Here is a 25076-nt window from a genome sequence, read left to right as displayed (position 1 = left end):
TAATACTATATCAAATTTACATAGCAGCTTTTAACAGGTCAGCATACCCCCAAATGCTTTCCACTCAATTTTGTACTTCTGACATGTCATCGCTGTTACAACGTAAATTGTGTCTGGTAAAGGAGCACAATAGCAATCTGATTATGACAAAATAATATTCTTTCTAGTGATGCTAGTTGAGGGATAAATGTTGTCCAGAGTACTAGTAGAAATTCCTTGCATTTCTTCAAAAAAGTGGCATGCAATCTTTTATGCCCATTTGGAAGGGTGGATGGGAACTCAGTTTCACATCTTATTCGAAGTTTGCATTTCTGAAGGACGAAGAGCAATGAAAGGTTAACCATGACTAGAACAGTGACTAGAACAAATACCTCTGATGAAGTAACATTTTTAGAACTTATTTAGTAGCAAATGTGATATTTATGAATCTGAACAGCTTTCCTTATTGCAATGCTTATATTTTTATCATTTTATAGAACTGAAATTTAGGTGGTCCAACAAAGCAAGATTGGATCTGTTGGCAGTCTAGGTCTTGTAAGCTTTACATATAGTTGTAGAGTCATAGGGTACAGACCTATTGGTCCAACTTGTCCATTCTGACCAGATAGCCCAAATTAATCTAGTCCCATTTGGCCCATACCCCTCTAAATCCTCCCTATTCATATACCCATGTAAGTGCCTTTTAAGTGTTGTATTTGTTCCAGTGTCCACCACTTCCTCTGGCAGCTCATTCCATATACAAACCACCCTCTGCATGAAAATCTTGCCCCTTAGGTCCCTTTTAAATCTTTCCCCTCTCACCCTAAACCTATGCCTTCTAGTTTTGGACTGTCCCACCCTGGGGAAAAGACCTTGGCTATTTACCCTATCTATGCACCTCGTGATTCTATAAACTTTTATAAAGTTACCCTTCAGCCTATATTGCTCCAGGTAAAACAGCCCCAGCCTCTTCAGCCTATAGCTCAAATCGTTCAATCTTGGCAACATCTTTGTAAATCTTTCTGAATTCTTTCAAGTTTTACAACACCCTTTCTAAAGCAGGGAGACCAGAATTACATACAGTATTCAATCATGGCTAATCAATGTCCTGTGCAACTGCAACATGATTTTCCAACTCCTGATCTCAATGAACTGACCAATAAAGACAAGCATACCAAACGTCTTCTTATTACCCTGTCTATCTATGACTTCACTTTTAAGGAACTATGAATCCGCACTCCATGGTCTCTTTGTTCAGCAACACTCTTCAGGGCCTTACCATTAACTGTATAAGTTCTGTCCTGATTTGCATTTCCAAAATTCAGCACTTCACACTTATTTAAATTGAACTCCATCTGTCACTCCCCAGTCCATTAGCCCATCTGATCAAGATCCCATTGTACTCTGGGGTAAACTTTTTCGCGGTCCACTACATCATCTATTTTAGCATCATCTGCAAACTTACTAACCATACCTCCTATGTTCACATCCAAACTATTTATATAAATAACAAAAAGCAGTGGATCCAGCACCGATCCGTATGGCACACCAGCTTCCAGTCTGCAAAGCAAGCCTCCACCACCCTCTGTTTTCTACCTTGGAGCCATGTACAATATTGTTGAATCTTTTGTGTTTTTGCTATGGAGGAATGGTAACATATGCCAGCAGTCATTTGTGACCCTGTCTGAGTCATGGGCAGGGTCCTTACATTTTAAAATGGTCAACAATCAAAGACTAAACATTGTTCCAAAGTATTTGCATTAAGGAGGACATACATTTATCAGAAAATGATGAATTCATAGATCTTACATAAGAATTGTTTTACTCAGCTGCACATGAGATCTAATCTGCCTTTCCTTTGTTTCAAATTATTTGTGTGTGATTATTTTTTGTGCCTCCTTTATCAGTAATTAAAATCTGGACTCCATAATGTAAAGAAGGCAATCAGTGTGTTACTGATGATTTTGTAGTACGGGAACAGAGAATAGGAGAAGATGAAAAAAATCTCAGCATTGCTAACTGTAGGGTGGCAGTATAATGAAGCATGTTTGCATCATTAGAGAGGATCAGCAAAACATGTTTCAGCACAGTATTTAATTCTGGCACCCTTGGAATATAACCCTATCCTGGGTGCATGTCATGAAATGTGCCCCATTAATACTGTTGGTTTTTGCATCTGAGACTTAATAAGTATTGTGAAAGAAAGAACATTTCTTACCCCTTCCTTGAGCAATTAATTTGGCATTTTAAGAAAAAAATAGAGAGAGAGACCAATGAAATAACTAATTAGTTGTAGACTGTACCTCATCGTAGGATTTGATTAGAGTGTCGAGAGTCTTCTCACCACTTTGACCTTCTATCATGCTGTGCCGAATCTGGAAGACATAAACTTATAACTTGCAGTTCATCAATTCTGTGCAACAGTTTGTTCCAGTCACTAATATGTGATGAAACTTCCAAACGGTTGTAGAACCCTAGCTCAAGCAAAATCCAATGAAGTCACTTCAATTTAATGCCAGATTAATGTGTAACGCTAAGAACAAAGGACCATTATTACCAGATTTTCAAGAATCATTAAGGATGGGCAATAATCTTGGTTTTGCCAGTAGAGCCTACATCCCATGAAACACTAAAGCAAGTCATTTGTGGGCGGCATGGTGCTGCCTCACAGTGCCAGAGACCCGGGTTCAATACCCGCCTGAGGCGGCTCTCTGTGTTGAGTTTGCACATTCTCCCTGTGTCTGCGTGGGTTTCCTCTGGGTGCTTCGGTTTCCTCCCACAGTCCAAAAATGTGCAGGTTAGGTGAATTGGCCATGCTAAATTGCAGTGTTAGGTGAAAGGGTAAATGTAGGGGAATGGGTCTGGGTGGGTTGCGCTTCAGCGGGACGGCGTGGACTTGTTGGGCCGAAGGGTCTGCTTCCACACTAAGTAATCTTTCTAATCTAATCATTAGTTAATAGTATTGTGATAAATTACAAAATAGTGATTCTAATGTACCATCCAAAGAGAAGTATAAAGATTAATTTGTTAGTACATCATAAATTATAGGGGATAAAATGCCTTATGATAAATAAATGAACAGCTCAAAAACACTGCTTAAAATCAACAGTGTCTTAGGGAAATAAGAACATGTTCTGTAAAAATACACATATTATTACAGCCCATGATTAAATGTTATTTGAACGTTCTGGACTTTTCAGTTTCATCCAGCAATAGTCAAACATTACATTTATGGAAATTTCTGTTTCTGCTCTGTGCCATGTTCCAAGTTCCATAAATCCGACCTGTAAAAATATGCCAGGGAAGTCTGGGGATTGGTTCTGGGTTTATATGCCCTTGGATTCATTCCCCATAACATCTCATACTTCCTATGGCAAACTATGCTCTTCAACTATCCCCATGGTTCTTTATAGCTTCTATGTTAAATTAGTGCCCATCCATGCCAACTCATGCCTCCCATCCACCACCTATCGTTCTTTAACCAGCTATATTAATTCAACCTATATCTAACATGTCAGACTCTATGCTAAAATTACGTAAAATTTTGCATCTATTGATGAAACTACTATTTCAAAAAATTCATTGATAAAAGCCTGTTTACTGAACTTAACTTTCCTTACAAAAACAAACACTTGAATACACAGTTCCACTTCAAAGACTTTACAAATACTTGGAGCTACCATTCAGACTGTAAACTGACAGACTCCACAATGTATAAATTAAAGATTATTGTACTAATCACACAGGTTTATATCAAAAGACAGAGTGATACATCACTGATATTTTTAACACCACGGTCAAAATGATTTGGCAAAAGGATAATTTTCTTGACAGTTCCAATGAGATTACACACACATTCATGTCTAATTTTAGCAATCATGAAGAGAGACTTAACTCTTTGAGAGGGCAGCTGACCTCCTTCAATGTTTCCTAGGACCATATACAAATGGATACCTCATCCCTCCAAAGAAATCCAGCAGTTTTCAACTATCTCCTACCGGGTCTGAAGTTCCTAAGTCATGTTTTGGACATCCACTCATGAAAGTCAGATCAGCCTGGTGCAGTTGCATTCTAACGTGCGAAAAGGGTTGATGAACTAAGGATTAGGACACTCCATTGTTTCTGCCCTGTCTGTGATAAGGATTTGTGCCATGTTTGGGGTTGAGAGTTCCAGAATTGGCTCTTCATCACCATCTTTGAAATGCTAGAAAGACTCTCAATCTATGTAAAAATTCAGCTGTGTATACACCAATATATGAATACATGAAGACAGAGTGTAGGTAGTTCAAAATAGTCAAGGAATGTCATTATAATTCCAACTGAAAGATTATTAAAATGTTTGTACATGGCACACACATACTGCTCTCAAAGACTACGAATTGTCATCATGATCTTAACTAATGATTTGCTACTAAGATTTCCCCCTTATTTTACTCATCCAAAATTCAGTTTAATGTTCTTGGGTCCTGGACTGATTTCTGGAAACTTTCTGAAGTCTCACTTCCAGACTGGTTACCACTACATATAAAAACTCCATATTTATGAACTGAACATGGGCAATGCCACAAGTAATTGACTTGGCACAGGCAAAATGTTGGATGCTAGATTCTTTTTCTTTGTAGTTAACAGATCATTCAACCTAGTTCATTTATAGCGGTGAAAACAGTAGCTGTAAAATAGGGTGGCACAGTGGCTAGCATTACTGCCTCACAGCACCGGGTCCTGGGTTCGAGGCCCACCACAGGCGACTGTCTGTGTGGAGTTTGCACATTTTCCCTGTATCTGTGTGGCTTTCCTTTGGGTGCTCCAGTTTTCTCCCACAATCCAAAAAAGATGTGCAAGTTAGGTGAATTGGCCATGCTAAATTGCCCGTAGTGTTAGGTGTGTTAGTCAGGAGTAAATACAGGGTAGGGGAATGGGTCTGTGTGGGTTACTCTTCAGAGGGTCGGTGTGGACTTATTGGGCCGAAGGGCCTGTTTCCATACTGTAGGTAATCTAATCTAATCTAAAAAATGTACATTAGCATCGAATCACAGTAGGACACTTGGACTATTAGGAACAACCAGAAATTCCATTCTAGTGGTATTTCACTAAGCAGCAATTACTGTTTACGTTTTCTAGAAGTGATATTATTATTCACTATTCATCAGTTCAAAGACCCGAATGTTTGCCAAAAAGGATGCAAGTTCACAAAATCATAAAGGAGTCAGAAAAAGAAAAACAAGGGCCACATGTACACAGTATATCTGGAAAATGAGGGCCACATATACACAGTATATCTGAGCAGGCTGCCTAAACGCTAACTGAAACGATCTCCCACAATCAGGCCAATTGGCACTGAAAGTTTGCCAGTTAACATCTGCTCATGATTATGGAGACAGACTGTCATGTTCAATCAAAAGAAGGTGATGTTTCATGAAAGCACATCACCTGAACTGCAGGAAAGGTCACAGAAAAAAAATACAGGCAATTTATAGATAAATAAAAACATTGTGAAGTGTTTCATAAAGTCAATCCAGGCGTTATGGAGTTAAAAGATGTTGACATGCCACTCATGGTAGCCTCTGGCCACTAATGATCGTCTTACCTCCACTTTCATTTCATTCTCCAATTCAGCATCTAGAAAATCCAAAGTGACGGGCTCCTGAGATTTGGGATTCTAGACCAAAAGGAATAATCGTCAAGCAATAAGTTAAATGTACAATGGAAAAATATTGAGTTCAACATTTGAGGCCAAACCATGACAAGTTTTTGCTTTGTACCTTTCTCAGTAAGGGAAGTTAAACAAAAAGTTGGCAGTGGATAAAATAAAATGCTTAGAAAGACAGTTCTCCAACATCTCATTTAATGGAATATTCAGCTGTAATGTGATGCATTTCTGAAGTGCTCGTTACAGATTATTGAACTAAATGCTTCTGCTGAATAATATTTCTTTGAAAGCAATTTAAACTGTGCAAATGCTTGTTGATATTTGGCCCATATGAATGCTAATAGGCATTGTACTATTGGAATTAACTCTGATACAACAAGCAAAATGATTGAATTATAGTAGCAACAACTATCTTCTGCATCTTCAAAGGTGAAACAGCCTGAATTTAGTTTTATTATCCAGTACAACCAGTACTGTGCATTTTGGTGAATCAAATAGAATTGTGCTCTTTAGTTTATTGAGCCCATATAAATGTTGCAATCTGTGTTCACAAGCCAGCACAGGAATCAAGCTGACCCCTTTCCTCAATGCATATCTCACATTTAATCTGGAGGTTTAGATTTTTTGGCCATAGCCAATACTTTATATGATCATGCTCTTCAGCTGGGTTTAGTGTCCTTCTGTGTAATTTTTTTTCACCTTGAAAGAAATATATTTACAAATTTTAATGTGAACCTTTGTTTATGGCTCAATGCTCAACAGTTATTCTCTAAAAATTGTAAGGAATAGTAATTACCCCTCTGGCAGCATACAGAATGATTTTGAGAATGGATAGCATTGCAATCAAATGTTGATGTAACTCGAACAAAATACACAATTTGTTGTTAATTTGTTTTGAATTTTGTATCAGGAATTGATTTAGACCAGAATAAAATGGAGTTGTACAATCACACAACACAGGCTGCATACTCTCAATCACAACAGGTATTCACTGAGGATTCATATTCCTGAGCATTAAATTAGTTGGAGAATTAGTGAGTGAATTATTATTGCAATCTTTAAATTTGATTGCAGACTACATTAAGAGCAGAAAGCATTTTTCATTGTGAAAACTCAACTATCATTTAATTAGTCATAGAAATCTGTGGTTTGACTGGCTCACTACTGAAGTTCTTTGGTTTGGAGTCAAATCACTTTTTTAGAAATGGTTAGAAATGGGAATTTTGAATATCAATCCTCAAGTCAACTCAGGAATTTTACAAAGTGTGTTACTAAGGATTGAAAGTCAGCACAGGAATCAAGCTGACCCCCTTTCTCAATGCATATCTCACATTTAATCCGGAGGTTTAAACAAAAAGTGCAGTTCAACCCATGGGACCACTTAATTCAAAGTCAGGAAAGAAAAACAAGATTGTATCACCTTGATTTCTTTCCATCAAACTGAAAGTATCAGCGATCAATAAGTCTATCATTACAAAATGCAAACATACACTGGCTTCATACAGCATCTGGAAACTTGCAATCAATATAACTGCAAGTAAAAGTGGATTGGCAAAGAGTGCAGCTTTTTCCTAATGGATCGAGGTGCACCTCACTGCAGGTGCCCTATGCAGTGACATTCAATCATGCCTCTATGCTAAGTCTGCAGGCTCGTGCTGCATTTCAAAACAGTTTCTCTTGACATTGCCAAAGTAGAACGGAACTTACGATAAAAACATAGGAGTCACCCACATTAGATAACAAACCAAATTGAATTAAATCAGAAAGTTTACATGCACAGAAGACCCCATGACATTACCAACCATGCAGCATGCATCAAGACATTGGTATGAGGAGGTAGCAGATCACGTCACATTCCAATATATGTGGCCATGGAAAAAAAAAGAGTCAGAAGCAATTATACAAAACATCTTACACAACAACAAAACAGAAGTGATAAATTACAGAGGAAGAAACTATGAACTTTAGGATGACTTTCAATAAAAATAGCACTGTTCTAGTCATTTATAATTTGAAACCATGTGTGAAGGGTTTAACAAATTGGGTCAAATTATTTTTCTTTAAAATGTTCTAGAGCAATATGGATTGGCTCTGTAAGAGATGGCAGTTGGCCACACTTTTTTAGTCATTCTGCTAAATTCAGGATAGTATTCCTCATGCCCTATTTGGAATCAGTGAAACACCATTTATTTTGCAATACACAATGTAAGGCTGTTGAAATAAGCAGTTTAGGGCTGATTGCAAGACTGCACATCATTAGTCTTGACAACATTCTGCCACATTTTAAGTTTAAATTATTCAACTGGCTCAGAGTACCACAGACTGCTGTGCTAGCTTTACTCTACAACTGAAAATCAAGGCCACTGAGCAGCTCTCTTAGCATATGCTTGTATGTATCCAAGAGCAAATGTGTAGAATTTTCTCATTCAATAAGAAATGGAGTAATCGAAATTCACTGCTCTAGTCACTGTGAAACATGCAGTAGAATGTCCATTGTTTGTAAGTTGGAAAACTTGTGATTTTCCTGTTCAAGTTTTTGTTTCAGAACATACCTGAAGCTAATCATCCTAAAGCTCTCATTCTGTTGATCACATTTACTCCTATTTTTGGTATCCTGAGTATTGTGGTCCACTCACCAATCAATTAGAAAAGTCCACAGGCAGTCCCTAAACAATTAATAATGCTCTGAATTTACCTCCAGCACTTCATGATTACTGGTCTTGGGTGAGAAAGTATCAAATAGTAATTCAAGGCCATTTGCCCTCAGTTATCTAGGACAGTAGCATAACCACATTCCTCTCCCATTCAATCTCCTGGATTGACACACCTAGAGACCGGGTGTCCTGGATTTACAATCGCCTGTGAAGGCAAGGTTGGTTGTGCAGGTGCTCGGGAAACGATACCTGAAGGAAGCATCAGTCTTCCAACAGTTCTGTAGTTCTGATGGCTGGCAGAGGGGAACCGGGAATCTACCCCCTCTAATTAACATGCTGTTAAGCTCACTGGAGAGCTTGTTCCAAAGCTGAGAGTGAATGTCAGGAAGAGCAAATGTTCTGCGACACTTTGGGTCACATTTGGCAAGATAACAGTGGAGAGCCATAACAGGTGAAAAACCTTGTATTAAACCTAATGGTGAAAGTAAGGCACTCATGCAGTGTTCGGGCACTTGTATGGGATGCTAGTTTTTTCTTTCTCCTTCTAAATCCACTCCACTGTGTGCCCTTTAAAATTGTCCTCCATCACAAAGTTCTGGCTCCAGATCATGCTCAGCACCATCAGTTGCATATCAAATTCACCTCTGGGTTTTCCCTGTCATACTGCTCCGTTGACACTGACATGGGGCAGAGAAATGACCCACCTGTTAGTCTAGAGACTGCAGGCTGGATTTTCAGTTGTAGGTTGTGAAACTAAGTGAATTCTATCACTGGATAATCACACCAAAATGTGTTTGAAATTTGTGAATTTGCAACCATAGTACTAGGAATTCTTGTTTCCATAATATGCAAGAGTACAGGATTTTCCTACCCCCTCAACCAGAAATACTTTAACATGTTGGATCTACACTAAACTCCTGATAATTTTGCATCTTATTGGAATAAACTGCATGGCATTTTATATCTGGTGAAGGTTTATTGACTCTGCTCTTAATCTTCAGAACTACTCATTCATGAGGACTCCCTTTCAGAGTTTATTTTCAAAAATTGTGAATTAAAGTAATGTGATTAATACAGTTCATGAACAGGCATTCTGGTGAATGAGTAAACTTTAAACATTAACTAATTTCCCAGATCCCGACTGGTCTGCTGCACATTGCCAGCATTTATTGATTCTATTATGTTTTATCATCTCTTGGCAGTTCGAGCTAAAATCATACAAAACAAAACCTGATCCTTTGATTAGATTAAATTAAATTTGATTAGGTTACTTACAGTGTGGAAACAGGCCCTTCGGCCCAAGAAGTCTACACCAACCCTCCAAAGAGCAACGCACCCATACATTTACCCCTTCACCTAACACTACAGGCAATTTAGCATGGCCAATTCACCAAACCTCCACATTTTTGGACTGTGGGAGGAAACTAGAGCACCCGGAGGAAACCCACACAGACACAGAGACAATGTGCAAACTCCACACAGAGAGCCGCCTCAGGCGGGAATCGAACCCGGGTCTCTGGCACTGAGACAGTACACACTGCTGTTACTGAGCATTGGTGGTGGAAGGAGTGGATGCTTGTGGATGCAGTGCCAATCAAGCGGACTGCGTTTTCCTGGACAGTGTCAAACTTCTGAATGTTGTTGGAGCTGCACTCATCCAGGCAAGTGGGGAGTATTCCATCACACTCCTGAGACTTGTGCTTTGTAGATAGTGGACAGGCTTTCAGGAGTCAGATGGTGCGTTACATAGCCTCTGACCTGCCACTGCACTTATGTGGTCAGTCCAGCTGAGTTCCTCATCAATGATACTTCCCAGGATGTTGACAGTGGGGGATTCAATGATGGTAACACTAATGAATATCAAGGTACAGTGGTTAGATTGCCTCTTATTGGTGATGGTCATAGCCTGGCATTTGTGTGACACAAATGTTACTTGTCACTTATCAACCCAAGCCTGAATATTATCCAGACCTTGTTGCATTTGAACATAGACTGCTTCAGTGTCTGACGAGTCTGAGGAGATTGCTCATAACTGAAATAATCTCATTTTTTGGTTGTTTTCAGTCCAGTCATAAATAGCATTGAAAACTGGTCAGGAAACTGAAGCCTAGAATTTGTACTGGTGAAATTGAAGAACATGGGGTCAGAAGTGGCAAGGAATATCATTATGAACAGATGTCAAAGGTTCTATTCCTTAGGTAATGCAAATGCTCATTCAAGATTCTAAGCAATGTGATCCATGACTTATCATGCTTATTAGCAATGACTTAGAAATTCCTCAGTCTCTTCCACTGTAAAAATTTATCAACAGAAACCAATCAAAAATCCCACAGCATGCAGAATGCTAACATTGACTTTTCCTACAATATACTCATGCAAGAATTTCAATTGAAAGGCTACAAAAAGCCTATGAAAACAATATACCATACACACTCACACACACACAAACAAACAAAATCAATAGCTCAGTAAGGTTTTAAATGCACGGAGCTAGTAATTCAAAGTATTTTAGAGAATGATACATGAATTCTGGAAAAAGGGGACTTTTTTCCTGATACAATTTAGTGTTTAAACTGTGGTTTGTATTAGTTTCATGCAAATACTTTGAATACAAGTATTATCTGACAATGGCATATTTATACAGGACCCAAAAAAACTAATTCTTCACAGATGTTTTTCTTATATTTAAAACAGCGCACAATTGCAAACAGGTTCTTCAAGTTTGCTTGAAAATGCAGTGTGCAGAATTTGTAATTAACTTATATGCATTGAACAGAAGAAATGTTAAGTCGTACTGACATGTATGCAATTCATTTTAATGAACCATCAGACCTAAAAGTAAAACTTTACAGAGAATTTATTAAATTATATACTGAAGGAAAACAAAGCCATTTTTCAGATTAGAGTCTGAAACAGCTAATAGGAATGAGCAAATAATTTCTCAGGTCAAAATATGGTTTTTATTATACCAATGTGCATTACTAAACCTCTGGCAAGTTATCATTTGTGCTTTTCTAATTCTACCATATGTCACCAGTTTACTTTAAACTTTCTATGTCCTTGGGGTCTATGTGGTCATGAGGTGGTAAGCTGTATTAGAGTGCTGCTCAAAGCACCTTTTTGGAACTGAGCCATAGGAAGAGTTGGGAAATGTCATTCAATTATTTACCTATAGAGAGTAAAGGTTAAGTTACACACTGTCCAGAAGTTGGTTCAAAAATATAGCAGAAACGCAGCACATAAGCTTTGCACTAATCCTATTTGCTGGGGGAGGGTTCGTGGGTCAAAAGTACAACAAGTGAGGAAATAAGTGGCTCCAGATGATAGAGTTGAAAACTAAGGACATCTTAATGTATTTGACAGCCCACGTTAGTGCTTTGTCTTCACCATAAAACATAATGGCCTAGATAGTCGGATGGCCAGAAAGCAGCGCAGACTAAAGTTGCACATCAGGACCACACAGAATCCCAGATGCAGCAGACTCTGTTGGAATAACCTGGGGAATTAAATTTTTCAATAGAAAGTCCCCTCCATTTGAAACCCTCCAAAAGAATCAATTGAAGTCAGAGAATTTGGAGGGTTCTAAATCACCTAAGCTTAATAGTTACCCAGGAGAACGTTAAGGATTGAAACCCTAGTTTACCTGGTTAGCTGAACCCCCCGGCTCACCAATGAGCACCCCCACAGCAGCCCCTGAACAACACCTCCCTGATCTCTCACACCCCAATACCATTCTTTGACCTAACCTGATTCCATAGTCCTACCAGATCTGACACTGCCTGCTGCCCTCTTCCCTGCTGCCAGGCTGAATCGCAACCCCCTTACCCTCTTCCATATGCTGGGACCCACATTTACTCCTATAGTTGACTGACATTTACCCCATCCCCAAACCCAGAACTGACAACAACCAGCTCCTGGACCAGGCACCCCCATCTTTATCTGGCCACCGACCCCATCCTCCCAGCTCCAACCATCTACAGGTCCAACACTCCCTGTATCCAACACTGTTGACCATTTGTCCCCCAACAGTTGCCTGAAGCCTGAAACTGACACCACACAGATCAGATATTTCCTCTTCCTACAGCCTGATCCAGCATCTCAGCAAACCCCTAGCCCCCACTTCCCCACCACCAACACACACCCCCATCCCTGGTCTTCAAACTCCTCCCATTATAAGCAGTCAATTGTTTATTGACATACTAGCAGCTTATGTACCTGGTACTCCACCCACTTGGCACCCATCTTGGCTGTTCCCTGACCCAACTGATAAATTACCCACAGTCACCCTAGCATCACACCAATTTGACATCCTACCACCTGGCAACCTAACCACTTAACTGACTAGCACCATCACCCTACACTTGCCCTTCCACAGGCGCTGTCAACGTGGCTGGCTGTGCTAATGTACATTTACATCTCAGACCATGTTACACTAAGTGTTGTAAAAGGGATCTGATTCTCTTATGGCTGGATTTTGTGGATTCCTAGACAGATTTATAACAAGAGGCCTAAGAATCTTTAGTGCAGGAGGCATCTACAGGTAAATGGGAACACTTCAATCCAAGCAGGGCAGAAATAGCATTTTCAAACCTGATCAGAATTTCTGGGCCAATATTTCCACATCCTAGATTACATTTGTCAAGCTCACAATTTGTGGAGAAAAGTCTAGGTTAAGTGTTGAGTTCAAGTGTCATTTCCATACGAAAGTAACAATTAACTATTTGTGGATGAATATAATTATAAAAGCAGTTGTGATGCTTTTTTCAAGGAAAATCTTCCCAGGCAGCAAATTCATGATGATAATGATATTGAAACTCAAATACAAAACAAACTCAAATCTAGATTATTCTGGATTTTTCTTATTGGTTATCACAAAGTTATTATTTTCAAATACACAGATATAATCTGTTCCTGTATAATAAGACTTCATGTGCAATGTCAACCAAATCAAGAGTTAGACTCTGGACAAAACAAGTTACTTGAACGAAGGATACTTGGTGATATAAGCATTTATACAATCATTAACTGTCCATCAAACATTGGACTAAAATGAATGATTTGAATTTGCTTTCCCAAAGTGACTCCTACGTATCAACATTGTGAATTCCCTGAGTGGCTGTGTACTGTTCTATCGAGATCTATTTGAGTGCAAACAGGCAAATATTACTGCTGTTGACTTCTACTTCGCACCTGGTCACTTTGTTTAATGGCTAAAATTTTATTTTTCTCAAAGTTCTTTGTGATGGGCTCATAAATTAAATCTCTTAAGTAATAAATGTCAATAGAAAATGTGCTCTTCACAATTAAGTCATCATACATGAAAGTGTACTCTAGTTAACAAAGAAGTGCATGAACCTTATGCAGTATCTGTAATAAATAGCACAACCTGACAAACATCAGACTAAGTACTTTGCTACATTCACATGTTCAAATCAGCCACTCTGATCTTAAAACGTATTTTTTTTTCTTTAAGCTGATATTATTCTCATGTTTAGCAGCCATCATTAAAATACAAAAGCATGTCACAAAACATTATTACTGAACTCGTCAAGCTTCTTCGACATTGGATTAGTTTTTAACTAGGTAAGTAGAAATGCATGCTTCAGAATATTCTTGGTAGCCAGGCTGACAGATAGGCACTTAAATGTAAGCTTGCCAAAGCTCTTAATGAAAACCTCAATGCTGGCAGCTTTGCAACACCAATGGTACCTTCAACTGCATTACCTGTGCATTAGGGTGCCTTTCCCTTAAATTAATCTTTGGGATCCCTACACCAATTGACTAATAAGGTAATAAGAAAGTAAGGTTTTTAGATTAATATGACAATGATCAGTAGGAATAGTATTATGAATGAAATGGCACATTAATGAAATGGATATCAAATCATGTATTTCAAATATGGAATTAATCAGGAAATACAACAGTGGTCTTGAATTTTAAATGGAACTTGCAATTTGTAATTCAGATGCCAAGATGAGATGTCAAAATAAGACAGCAATATAATCATTCATCCATGATTAAATGCATAACTTGTACATCTTAATTATGAAATCCAGTGGACAACATGACTGGTGAATGATCAATATACATTTAAGTTTATTATATACTTGTGGTTTAAATGCAACCTCAATCTTTGAAATCCCTGGCCTGGTAACCTCATAATCAAATCCTAAAGCTGACAACCTCGAGAAACTCCTTCCATGCTTGTAAAGAACACGTTTAAAAGTTATTGACAAAATCATCAAATATGCTAGATCAAGAATCCATCAGAATCCATTACTCATGAGGTGTGGGTTTTTCAGCCAAATCTTTACTCCTCTATATTCAGGCCTCATAGTACATTTTAAAATAAATTTATTATTTTTTACAATTGAATAGAGGTAGAATTTAGACTCAGTTGGAATATCTCATGGACAAAGAAATAGAAATGAGGAAATTAATTGCAGGGACTAGTTGGTTATGATCCACAGTTGTGTTAATGTCCCAACCAAAATTGTGTTGTGCCATTTTTCAATTGCTAAGGGAGATGTCTTAAAGTCTGGTTATCAAACTTTAGCACATATTAATGAGTATCCTAATACCTCTTTATTGATGTTTCTGAATTATGTTGTCAAAGTTTGCCAGGCAGCACCAGCCAGTTTGATGACTGAGGCTAACTCTTTCTGACACAATAATATTAATGACAGTTGATACCAGCATTAATACCTGTCTCCCTGCACCATAGTCCTTCCATTCCTCTGGAATTTACTGGAGAGGCAAATATCCCAAAACTAATTGTTAATGACATGACCATCTGACAAGCATGAAATAAAGGTCAACATTATTTGAGATGTGGCTCAAAACTGAATTACAGGGAGTAACCTTGGGGTTCTCCTGTCAAGGGAAATGCTAATCCTGGACCCAAATTGATTTTTACCAAATAACTTTGACATTTGAAACCCAGGTTGTAAGGTCACTAACTTTAGGTCTTGATCATTACTGGGGGAAAGTGGTATTGTACTGATCTAACACATTTTATCATTCATCTGCCACTTTCCATAAATATATTCATGAATTGGATTTTAGTCTTTTGCATGAGGACAGTTTAGATACATGGAGCTACGCAACAGTTCCTTATTAAATCCCTCATTATCCTAATAGGCTATTAGTTAATACAATTCAAATGGCTGTCCTATGCTGTTGTACAATGTTGGACACAGACATTTTTGTTAACACTAATCTTTTGAAAACCAAAAATGGGGAAGGTAGGTGTTGGCTGTTAATAAATCAGAATATGAAACTGTTTAGCAGCATTATATTATTTAGCAGGATAAATCTGGAGATAAACATGATTCACATTTTGCGACAACTCTAAGTCAAAATCCTTATTTTCATGCTATCATTATCTCTAATAAACTAACATACATAGACACAAACATGATTTTCTTCATATATCTAACATTCTTGAAAATAGTTTGTCCACATGATTGTATAGGAGCTAAAATCACATCAGGTTCAAAGAAGGGTCTTCTTTCTGGTTTAGTTCAAGAAAAAAGATACATTTTGAAGAACACAGTTCACAGACTTAAGGCTGTTATGTTGACAAGATGTATACAAATATTTTTAAGCCATCTCCTGAGCACAAGGCTTCTCCACTGCAATTAGTAATCAGGTTTTCACTTCCTCATTACGCTGCAGGCAGGAGTGTTTATTCCTCTTCATTTTCTTGAGCTTCCCTTCAAATACTGTCTTCAAAGATGAGTTGTAATAACTTTGCAAAGTAATTGTTATAAAATGTAATGTCATAGAAAGGTATTCCCTGCATGTCAGCTCATCACAAGTTTTTAAAAACCTAGGCATGTTATTTTAGTCTAACATCGCTCGCAAGTACTAACTCCAAACATCAGCATCAAACTAAATGATTGCATGGAGCCATATTGTTTAATAAAGTCAGTAACTGTAGTGATGGTGAGTGGGATTGGAACAGTGATAGGCTGGCATTGACTTCTCTGTCCTGCATATTTGAGACATATATAGCTAGCCACTTTATGGAAATATCAATCTTTGTGACAAAATAAGGAATTTACTGCAGCATGTGAAGTCTACAATGAATCTTCAACATGTTAAAAATTTAAACTTATTTTTATTAATTATTCTAACTTCGAGGTTTTTTTTAAAAAGTAAAGTTTCATGCCCCATTAAAAGCTCTACTGCATAACTTATATACACAAATATACACAATTGCACATGAAATTTAAATGTATAGGAGATACTTATGACATTTTAGAAACGCAAAATCAGGAAAACTCTGTCAGTGTTGGCATGGTAAAGCAGCATGGTGGGATGGGATTGAGGTCTGGTGAGCAGGAAAAACAAACTCTGCTAGGACACAATTCCAATTCTTACCAGCAGCACCAATCCCCATTCCCTCTCCCCTCAGCATCTCGCCACATACCCCATATTCCTCCATATCTGCTGTAACTGGTTATTTGCTGAAAATACTGGAAAGTAAATTAGACAAATTGTGCTAGTTCTCTCCTGACATCCCACAATCTGATGACGTGGGATTGCAGAAGCCATGGATTAGATGATTAATAGAAAGCTTTAGAAATCTAAAGTATGCTTGAATCTACACATTGAAAGCAGCATAGGTGCAATCAGCTAATCATAGGGTTTGAAATTTGCCTGGAAAATGAGTTTCACATTGCTGAGAAAATGAAACTTGAGGAGACTTCATGTATTTGACATCTATAAAATGCACTTGCCTTGAAATAAATAATTTCTTCAGAAATTACAGAAATTTTGAACAACAGTCTACATGAATCAAGCATAAGTTAAGCATCTTGAAGTATGATAAATCTACTAGCTTCAGACATTGATACTTATGAGCTGCAAGTTTAATGCTTTGTCCTTTCTGTGATTTCATAAGTATTGCAATTGACATTTCTGGTTCTTTATATTCACTGAGTATCTGCTGTAAATGCTAATTAGTACATTTTCACATTCCGAATGTCTTTAAAATTTGAAAGGACCAGGATTACCTTTTGAAATATTTTAATATACAGTATCAATGCATTTCAGTCAAAGGACAATTATTTGAAATGATTTAAGATAACTTTAAAGGTCTTGTTTTAATTATATTCATCAACAGTGAGAGTGTGCCTTAAACCATGCCATATTGCAGTTGATTGTGATCTGTTGCTTGTATAAACTTTTAAGAATTAGTATAAATATACTCAATGGATATGCTGTTCTGGCAAGAAGCCCGAGGTCTTGTTTACACTGACAGAAACAGCTCACATTGAATGTTAAATATATCTAAATGAATTACTCGTTGAACCTGGACTGAACTTTAATTCATTACAAATCAATTTCAGCTTAAATAATGAAAAAAACTTTTATTTCATGGGGCCATGAATAAGTAATTGGCAACTTCCTAATTACTAAATACTTGAAGAACATCTAATTACAACGGAATATTCACCATCCACACATGCTTTATTACTTTAATGTTTAATGCATAAAAGTGTCCTGATCAATGAGCTCTAATATTGAAAATGTACTCATAACAAATCAATCTAATTATTATTGTCTTGCTAAAAGATCACAAATGGAGAATAAGCATTGAGCACCCACATTATACATTTCCAAATGCCAAGCTGCTCAATTTACTTATCAACAGAATCAGTGCAAAGAATGGGTCATCAAGGAATTAATTTTTAATGTCTTAATGAAATGTATTTTGCAGTGCTTACTTGAAATGTTGGTTATAAAATATTTTATTAGAAGGTCATGCATGAGATGATTCTTTTGCTTTTGTTTTTGATATAAAATAATGAAAATAGGGATGAAAGAAGATGCAAAGAAAAAATGGGTGATGAAACAGACAAGGTCTGAAAATTGCAGCATTTTTTAACAAAAAAAATCAAAGCAGAGGTCATCTTGTCTAGGACTTGTATTGACACATTTTAATCTGTGTACTGTGAATTAAAATTAATGAGAAATCTATAGCAGCCTTGATCCAGCAGTTTGGAGGATAGAGTTGTGTTACAATCTGTTTAGGATAAATGTGGCAGTAGAAGTGGCCTTGACAGTTAACTTCTTTTGAGATTGAGAGGGATTCTGTTGCTCTGGTAACAGTTGCTTGGGGAATGCAATATTGATAGACACACAATATTGAAAGTGTGGATTGAAGCAAAACAATTCCACGCTATGGAGGATGCACAAGTATTACAAATTGCAACTATCTAAGATTAACTTGCTACCAGAAGTGAGCAAAACAAAGTCAGAAACCTAAATGAAATTATAGTTAGCTGCAGAAGCCACAAAGTGGATTGACTAGTTGGCCAATTTCAGAATTTAAAGACATAATTTTTTCTTTATTTCATTCACAGGATGAGGCTGTCACTAGTAAAGCAGCATTCATAGCCCACCCCTAATTGCGCAGAGGGTAATAGTCAACCACATTGCTGTGGGGCTGGAGTCACATATAGGCCAGACCAGATAAGCATGGCAGTTTCCTTCTCTGAAGGAGATTAGAGAACCAGATGGGCTTTTTCAACAACCAACAATGGATTCATTATCAGCATTAGACTCTTCATTTCAGAGTTTTGTTTTATTGAATTCAAATTCACCATCTGCCATGGTAAGGTTTGTACCCAGGTCCCCAGAATATTATCTGAGTCTCAGGATAAACAGTCCAGTGATAATACCAGTAGCCCATTGCCTCCCTTTTATCGTCTCCACCATACAGATAAAATGTGTCAGGTAATCATGAGTTGGGTTTCCCAAGATTAAGACCATGGTGATGAATTTGTGGAATGGTGGAATGGAATGGAATGGAATGGAATGATGGAATGGAATGGAATAGAAGGACAGTCCTTCACTTCCTTGATCATATTTTCAAATCATTCTCAAGTTGAGGTGTCACTGGCTAGTCCAACAATTATTGCCCAAACCTAATTGATCTTGAGAAGGTGGAGGTAAGCAGCTTTCTTGCATCACTGCAGTGGTGCATGTACGCTCTCAGAGAAGGACATCCAGGGATCCTTCCAGCAGAACAGCAGTACAGTTGCAAGTCAGGGTGGTGTGTCTTTGGAGGGAATGTGCAGGTACTGTTCTCATGCATTTGCGGTCCTAGTCGTTTTAAGTAGTTTGGAGGATACAGTCAAAGGAGCCTTGATGAGTTGTTGAGACTATGCCAATACATTTCTCCACTCAGGTCCAGAGGCAAGTGTATGGGTGGAGGAAAATTTTGCATAAAGCAACAGCGTTGCATATTGAAAGCACTAAATGGACTAAATTAACTCATAGGTTTAAATCTGTAAGGAGCCTCAGTTCAATAGAGAAAAAAGGTCAGTGTTCTTTTCAGGTGTCCAATGTAAGTCCAGCTAAATACAGGACACCAGCTAACTAAAGTGGAACCCAAATGGCCATGTACATATGGCACAAGACTCTGTACTGCTAAACTGGATATTGATATGGCTGTTTTTTTTTGCCAATAGAATAGGTGCAATCATATCAATTATAGATTGCTTGGCATACAGGAAATTTGTATCATTTTTACCTTTTTTCAAGGCCTCCATATTTAGAGACTCAACAAAGATGCGTGTGCAACACAGAATATATCAATTTTTATAATTAAGTCAGATGTTTATTATCCCAATGTGTTCTTTTTCCCTCTTGCCTTCGCTCTTCCTACCTGTCATCTGGCATTTCTTTTCATAATTTTCCTTTTAGTTACTACCATTTCCCTTTGTATTTAGTTTTGTCTCAGCGTGGGCTTTCAGGAACTTATGGGATTTCTTTTAATTCTTTTCAGCTCTCACTTCTTCACATTCTAACAAACTTTGAACTTCTTCACATTCTAACCCATACTGGTCCAAATTCTTCTTCTAAGAAAATAAAGCTTTTAGCTGCCTTTCAATCTAAGCTGCATATTTTTCACTCCCCTTCTCTCAGAAAAGCTCCTTTCTCATCACTAACAGTTCAGTCAGATCCCGAACAGAGTTTACAAAGTATGGAGCTGGAAAAAGCATAGCAAGTCAAGCAGCATCTGAACAGCAGGGGAGTTGATATTTCAGGTCAGAACCTTTCATCAGGACCTGAAACATCAACTCCCCTGCTTGTCAGATGCTGCTTGACCTGGTGTGCTTTTTCCAGCTCCACACTTCATATTTTCTGACTTTCCAGCATCTGCAGTCCTCACTATCTCTAGGATGGAGCTTCCCATCTTTAAACTGAAGCTCTGATAAGTTTGAATGAACAGAAGACTTCCCTTGGAGCAAAGATCCTCTTTGAGCTTCCAACTGATGTTTTTACTATAAAAGGTTTTCCTTTATTCGGACTACTTTGTTGCAAATCCTGGGTGGAGAGTGAAGTAACTTCACAGAGGCTGGTAGCTTGTTAGCAAGTCACCCTTTATGGAAAGTACTTGACACTGATCCAGCTCCCTCAGAGCCAGCTCTCAGAGTATCAACATGTATGAAACACTTGTTTTATTTCAGCTCAGAGCCAGTTCCTGGAATAAGGAGACTCTATGAATCTCCTTTTTTAAAAGATTCCCCACACTACCCATCGGGGCACTAGCAGTAGTTTAACCTGTTCCTATCTGTCAGCAAGGGCTCTTGGATTCGACCAGATTAACAACCCCAATCAGGGAGCTTGTCTTCCATGGGGTCTACCTTGTTACAATCACTCCAGAGAGTAAAGCTCCCCCTGTACTCCAATAACAAGTTTACTATTATTTCAGAGTAGCATCTCTGTTAGACTTCTCATATCACACACTAGTGTTTCTTGATGCCCATGCCAGATTGTTAATTCCTCGCTCATTAAGGATAGTACATTTCTGGACACTCCAGCCCAAATGACATGCATTCCAAAGGCTCAGTCATATTTCTATGTCAATCTATGCAGCTTGCATAAATTTGAATGCAAGCCTCAGAGATGAGCTCCAAACTATAGCTGCTAACAAATAATAGATCACAAAGGTACATGTCCAATAGAGTGAAATTCTAGGGACTGTTTAAGAAAACATTTGTCTTTGTTCCTGCCATTTTTTTTTGTGTTGTTACTTGCTCTTGATAAAATCAGTTTGACTATAATATTTTGAATATTTCAGCTCTGTCTCTCTATTTGTACAGATATTGCTGAAGGGCACAGAAGTCCTTTAATTTAATTATGGTCCTGACAAAATGTATCATTATTGGTGATTCCCTTCATGCGGGGATATGACCTTGATGGCAGTTGCAAGAGGCACACAGGGTTGCATGTCCAATTAGGAGGCAAAGTTTTAATGGGGTTTTTCCTGCTGAAATACTTGTCTTTGACAATTTTTTTAAAACAAATTAAGATCAATTAATCAAGATTTATTAAATGATGCTCAAAACCCGGAATCAATTCTGCGAAGAAGACATGCAAGAAAGTACAGGGGTAGACTTGAAAATATGATGGTTGGCAGCACAGAAAATCTGGAAGCATGGATTTACATTGTGCAGTAAAACAAGAGATTTCATGTAAAGAGGTTGTTGAAGGGCAAATTTTCTTTGGAAAAATTGTATTTCCTATATACAGACATTAACTAGTGTTCTTTCCACTGTATCACAAGTGTTAATAGAACTAAACATACCAACTCCGAGATCGGCTCAAGTCTTAATCAATAATTGATAAAGATCCATGGATACGAAACACATTAAGGAGAATGGAATCACAGTTTGCCTGTTGCTCAAGTACCAATGTCTGATTTCAACATAGAAATTAGGTTTTTGATTTAGTAGATACTGGAATCTTGGAAAGTTGTCTTCTGGCTTGGCAAATTTCAATCCCTAACAGCTACAACTCAAATCAAGAAAAGGAGCAGTTCTATAATTAAGCACACACACTTGCTCACCTCTGTGTATGATATCATATTAATAAGTTTAGGTCTAAGAAGCAGTTTCTAGTAAAGAAAAAATGAATCTCTGAAGTCAGTGCATAACTTTTGTTAGTTCATGTTACGTTTAATTTACTAGATTAAACAAAGGCAACCGAAACAGCAGCTGCCTTTGCAGGGTACCTTATCCTCAGGTGAGATTCCGTTAGCAGTCTTTCTGCCATGCAGCATCACAAGCAAACTGACAAAATTGTAAAAACCCATCAGCATTCCTGTTGGGGATTTTAATAAAGCTGTGCAAACTGTCAAGTCACAGTCTTCGTAAACGATGCTACTTCCATTAAGTTCAAACTTAATTGTCTCAACACTTTGCAGTTAGGGCCAAACAGAAAGGTAAAAGAAAAACAATAATGGTATACTGGTGTTCAATGTGCCCATAAAGGCTCATTTTTGAAGTAAAATCAAAGATAACCTCTGCCCTCATCATTGTGAATTTACACCAAATTGGAACTTACAGAATTAATTGAACTTAGACACAACACTACAGTTTGTATACGTCACTTCCAGAGTTCACATTGTTAATATACACCATTATGTATATAGTGGGTTTATTTTAATATCTAGAATATATGTTCAAAACACTTCATTTTGTTTGGCTTCACTGGACATTAGGATCAGTTATAAACAAGTATTATATCAATTTATCAAATGGGATGAAATATCTCCAATACACAAGTGCCATATTAATATTGGCTGTTTATACATAATGCAGTTACATTTATAATTAATTTAACTCGCTCTACTAGAAATCTTAATGGAGCATGAACACATCACTGCTCATGCTTCCAAAATTTCTCTCAGGACCAAGTCCATTAAATATACGATCTTACAGCTGTTGCATTAATAGGTTTTGACATATAAAGGGCCAATTCAAGGTGAATGTGCAGATTTTCCCATTCTTTTCTTCCAGCTAACTAATAGGTACTTACACAGATGTTCAAAAATAAGATACAAATGTTAGTTATTTTAAACCAAATATTCTACAGGTTCATAGATCCTCACATTCATTTTTTCACAGTCATGGTATAAAATGGAATTAACCACCACCACGATACAGGCTGCGTTTTATGTTAAAACCATACACAAAATTAACAAAGATTTCCATTCCTTTCGTTCTATGGAAATTAATTTGGACAACTTTAGTCTTACAACAATTACATTTATGTCTCAAACAAAGCCTCTCAGTCTCACAAGAAAATGATTGCTGATATTATTTAATTGTAAATGGTGAGTGATGAACTGCTTCATTCTATAGGAGGGTAAAGTAACAAAATTAATAAGTAACTGAGATGCTGTATTTTGGCAATTCCTTGAGTACCCAGTTTTAATGATTTTAACAGAAGTCACTGGCTCCCTTTTTAATAGCTCAAGATAGTAGATCCCCATGCATTAACCATTAGAATACATAAAATTTTTATTTAACTTACCTTAGGCTGGAGATTTGGATGAAGCAATACGTAACCATTAGGGTCGATTGCAAAGTAATATCCATTAGGCCCAAGCTGTTATAATACAAAAAGGACTTTAATAATGCAACAAAATACTATAGATCCAAAATGAAAGAAAAAGTTTAAATGAATGCAATATTATTAAACATAACTTGCATGGTGTCTATTGCATTTACAAACTGTGAAAATATAAATGCACAATTTTATATTTTTGAACAATCATTGAAATGATTTTACATTTTCAGCTTACAGCTGCACTCCTTAAAATTTAGATCATCTTTACACTAAAACATTGTAACTGTAATTATGTATAATTACACAATAAAGACAAAGTAATTAGAACATATTCGGCATCTGAGGGAAGCCAAATCCGAACCTGCAGTAAATCCATTAAAGAGGCTATATAATTTTGAACTTCATCAATGTTAATTTTTGTGTTAGCTAGCTACTTCAGTTGTTCATTAAACAATTTAATGATGTAAACTAATGCTGAAGACAAGCAGTGACATCTTCTTCATGAGCATCCACCGCATAAGTGATTGGATCACACATATTTTATATTACATTAACCCATGGATAGAAAGTAAGAATTCAGAGAACACAACACAAGACAGATTTAGCAGGATAATGAACACAGGTAGAAAACTCTACAATATGCTGTGTGAGAAACATTGTCTTAGGGAATTAGATTGAATGGGAGACACCCAGTGAGAATAAACGAGCGTGTGGGACTCCTGAACAATACTTACAGTGTAACGTGGTGTGAGTCTCTTCACATCCGCAAGAGACACATCAATGCCCATCACTCCAAGAATCAATTGATTCTGAGAAGCAAAATAAACCATAACCTTTCAGAAAGCTGTTTTACATGATCTTTTATTTTTATCTTAAACTTATTTTAGTATAAAACTATTCAGCAATTATTGTCATAGGTGAGGAGTTTCTTTGTAAATCAATATTCAGCATTAACCTAGGAGAGTGGTGCAGTTCCTGGGAGTTGTAGACTACTTTCTGTTAAAACTTCCCTCATATTTCTCAAGACAAAAGATGGAAAATTCTAGGCCAATTAGCCTAACCTGGGTTGTTGGTAAAATTCTAGAATCCATCATTAAGGATGAGGTTTCTAAATTCTTGGAAGAACAGGGTCGGATTAGAACAAGTCAACATGGATTTAGTAAGGGGAGGTCGTGCCTGACAAACCTGTTAGAATTCTTTGAAGAGGTGACAAGTAGGTTAGACCAGGTAAACCCAGTGGATGTGGTCTATCTAGACTTCCAAAAGGCCTTTGATAAGGTGCCACACATGAGACTGCTGATAAAGGTGAGGGCCCATGGTGTTCGGGGTGAGCTACTGGCATGGATTGAGGATTGGCTGTCTGATAGAAGGTAGAGAGTTGGGATAAAAGGTTCTTTTTCAGAATGGCAGCCGGTGACAAG

The 25076-nt window shown here is 37.5% G+C and overlaps 1 protein-coding gene across 10 annotated transcripts in view; it reads right to left on the bottom strand.

The window, feature by feature from the left end:
- LOC122561717 (voltage-dependent calcium channel subunit alpha-2/delta-1) overlaps window positions 1-25076 on the bottom strand; it is a 661591-nt gene that overhangs the window by 99097 nt on the left and 537418 nt on the right. For 5 of the 10 annotated variants that reach the window (XM_043713760.1, XM_043713763.1, XM_043713764.1 and 2 more), the window contains 5 exons: window positions 24390-24464; window positions 23620-23694; window positions 14008-14064; window positions 5567-5638; window positions 2283-2354 (listed from right to left, as the gene is read on the bottom strand). In XM_043713760.1, the coding sequence (XP_043569695.1) occupies window positions 2283-2354; window positions 5567-5638; window positions 14008-14064; window positions 23620-23694; window positions 24390-24464 (351 nt within the window). The remainder of the gene's footprint in view (window positions 1-2282; window positions 2355-5566; window positions 5639-14007; window positions 14065-23619; window positions 23695-24389; window positions 24465-25076) is intronic. The other 5 variants (XM_043713766.1, XM_043713767.1, XM_043713769.1 and 2 more) reach the window with 1 other exon arrangement.

Source organism: Chiloscyllium plagiosum, chromosome 23 (assembly GCF_004010195.1).
Source record: "Chiloscyllium plagiosum isolate BGI_BamShark_2017 chromosome 23, ASM401019v2, whole genome shotgun sequence".
NCBI classification, from domain to species: domain Eukaryota; kingdom Metazoa; phylum Chordata; class Chondrichthyes; order Orectolobiformes; family Hemiscylliidae; genus Chiloscyllium; species Chiloscyllium plagiosum.
Note: the sequence above shows the minus strand (reverse complement) of the source record. Positions and strands in the feature narration are given on the sequence as shown.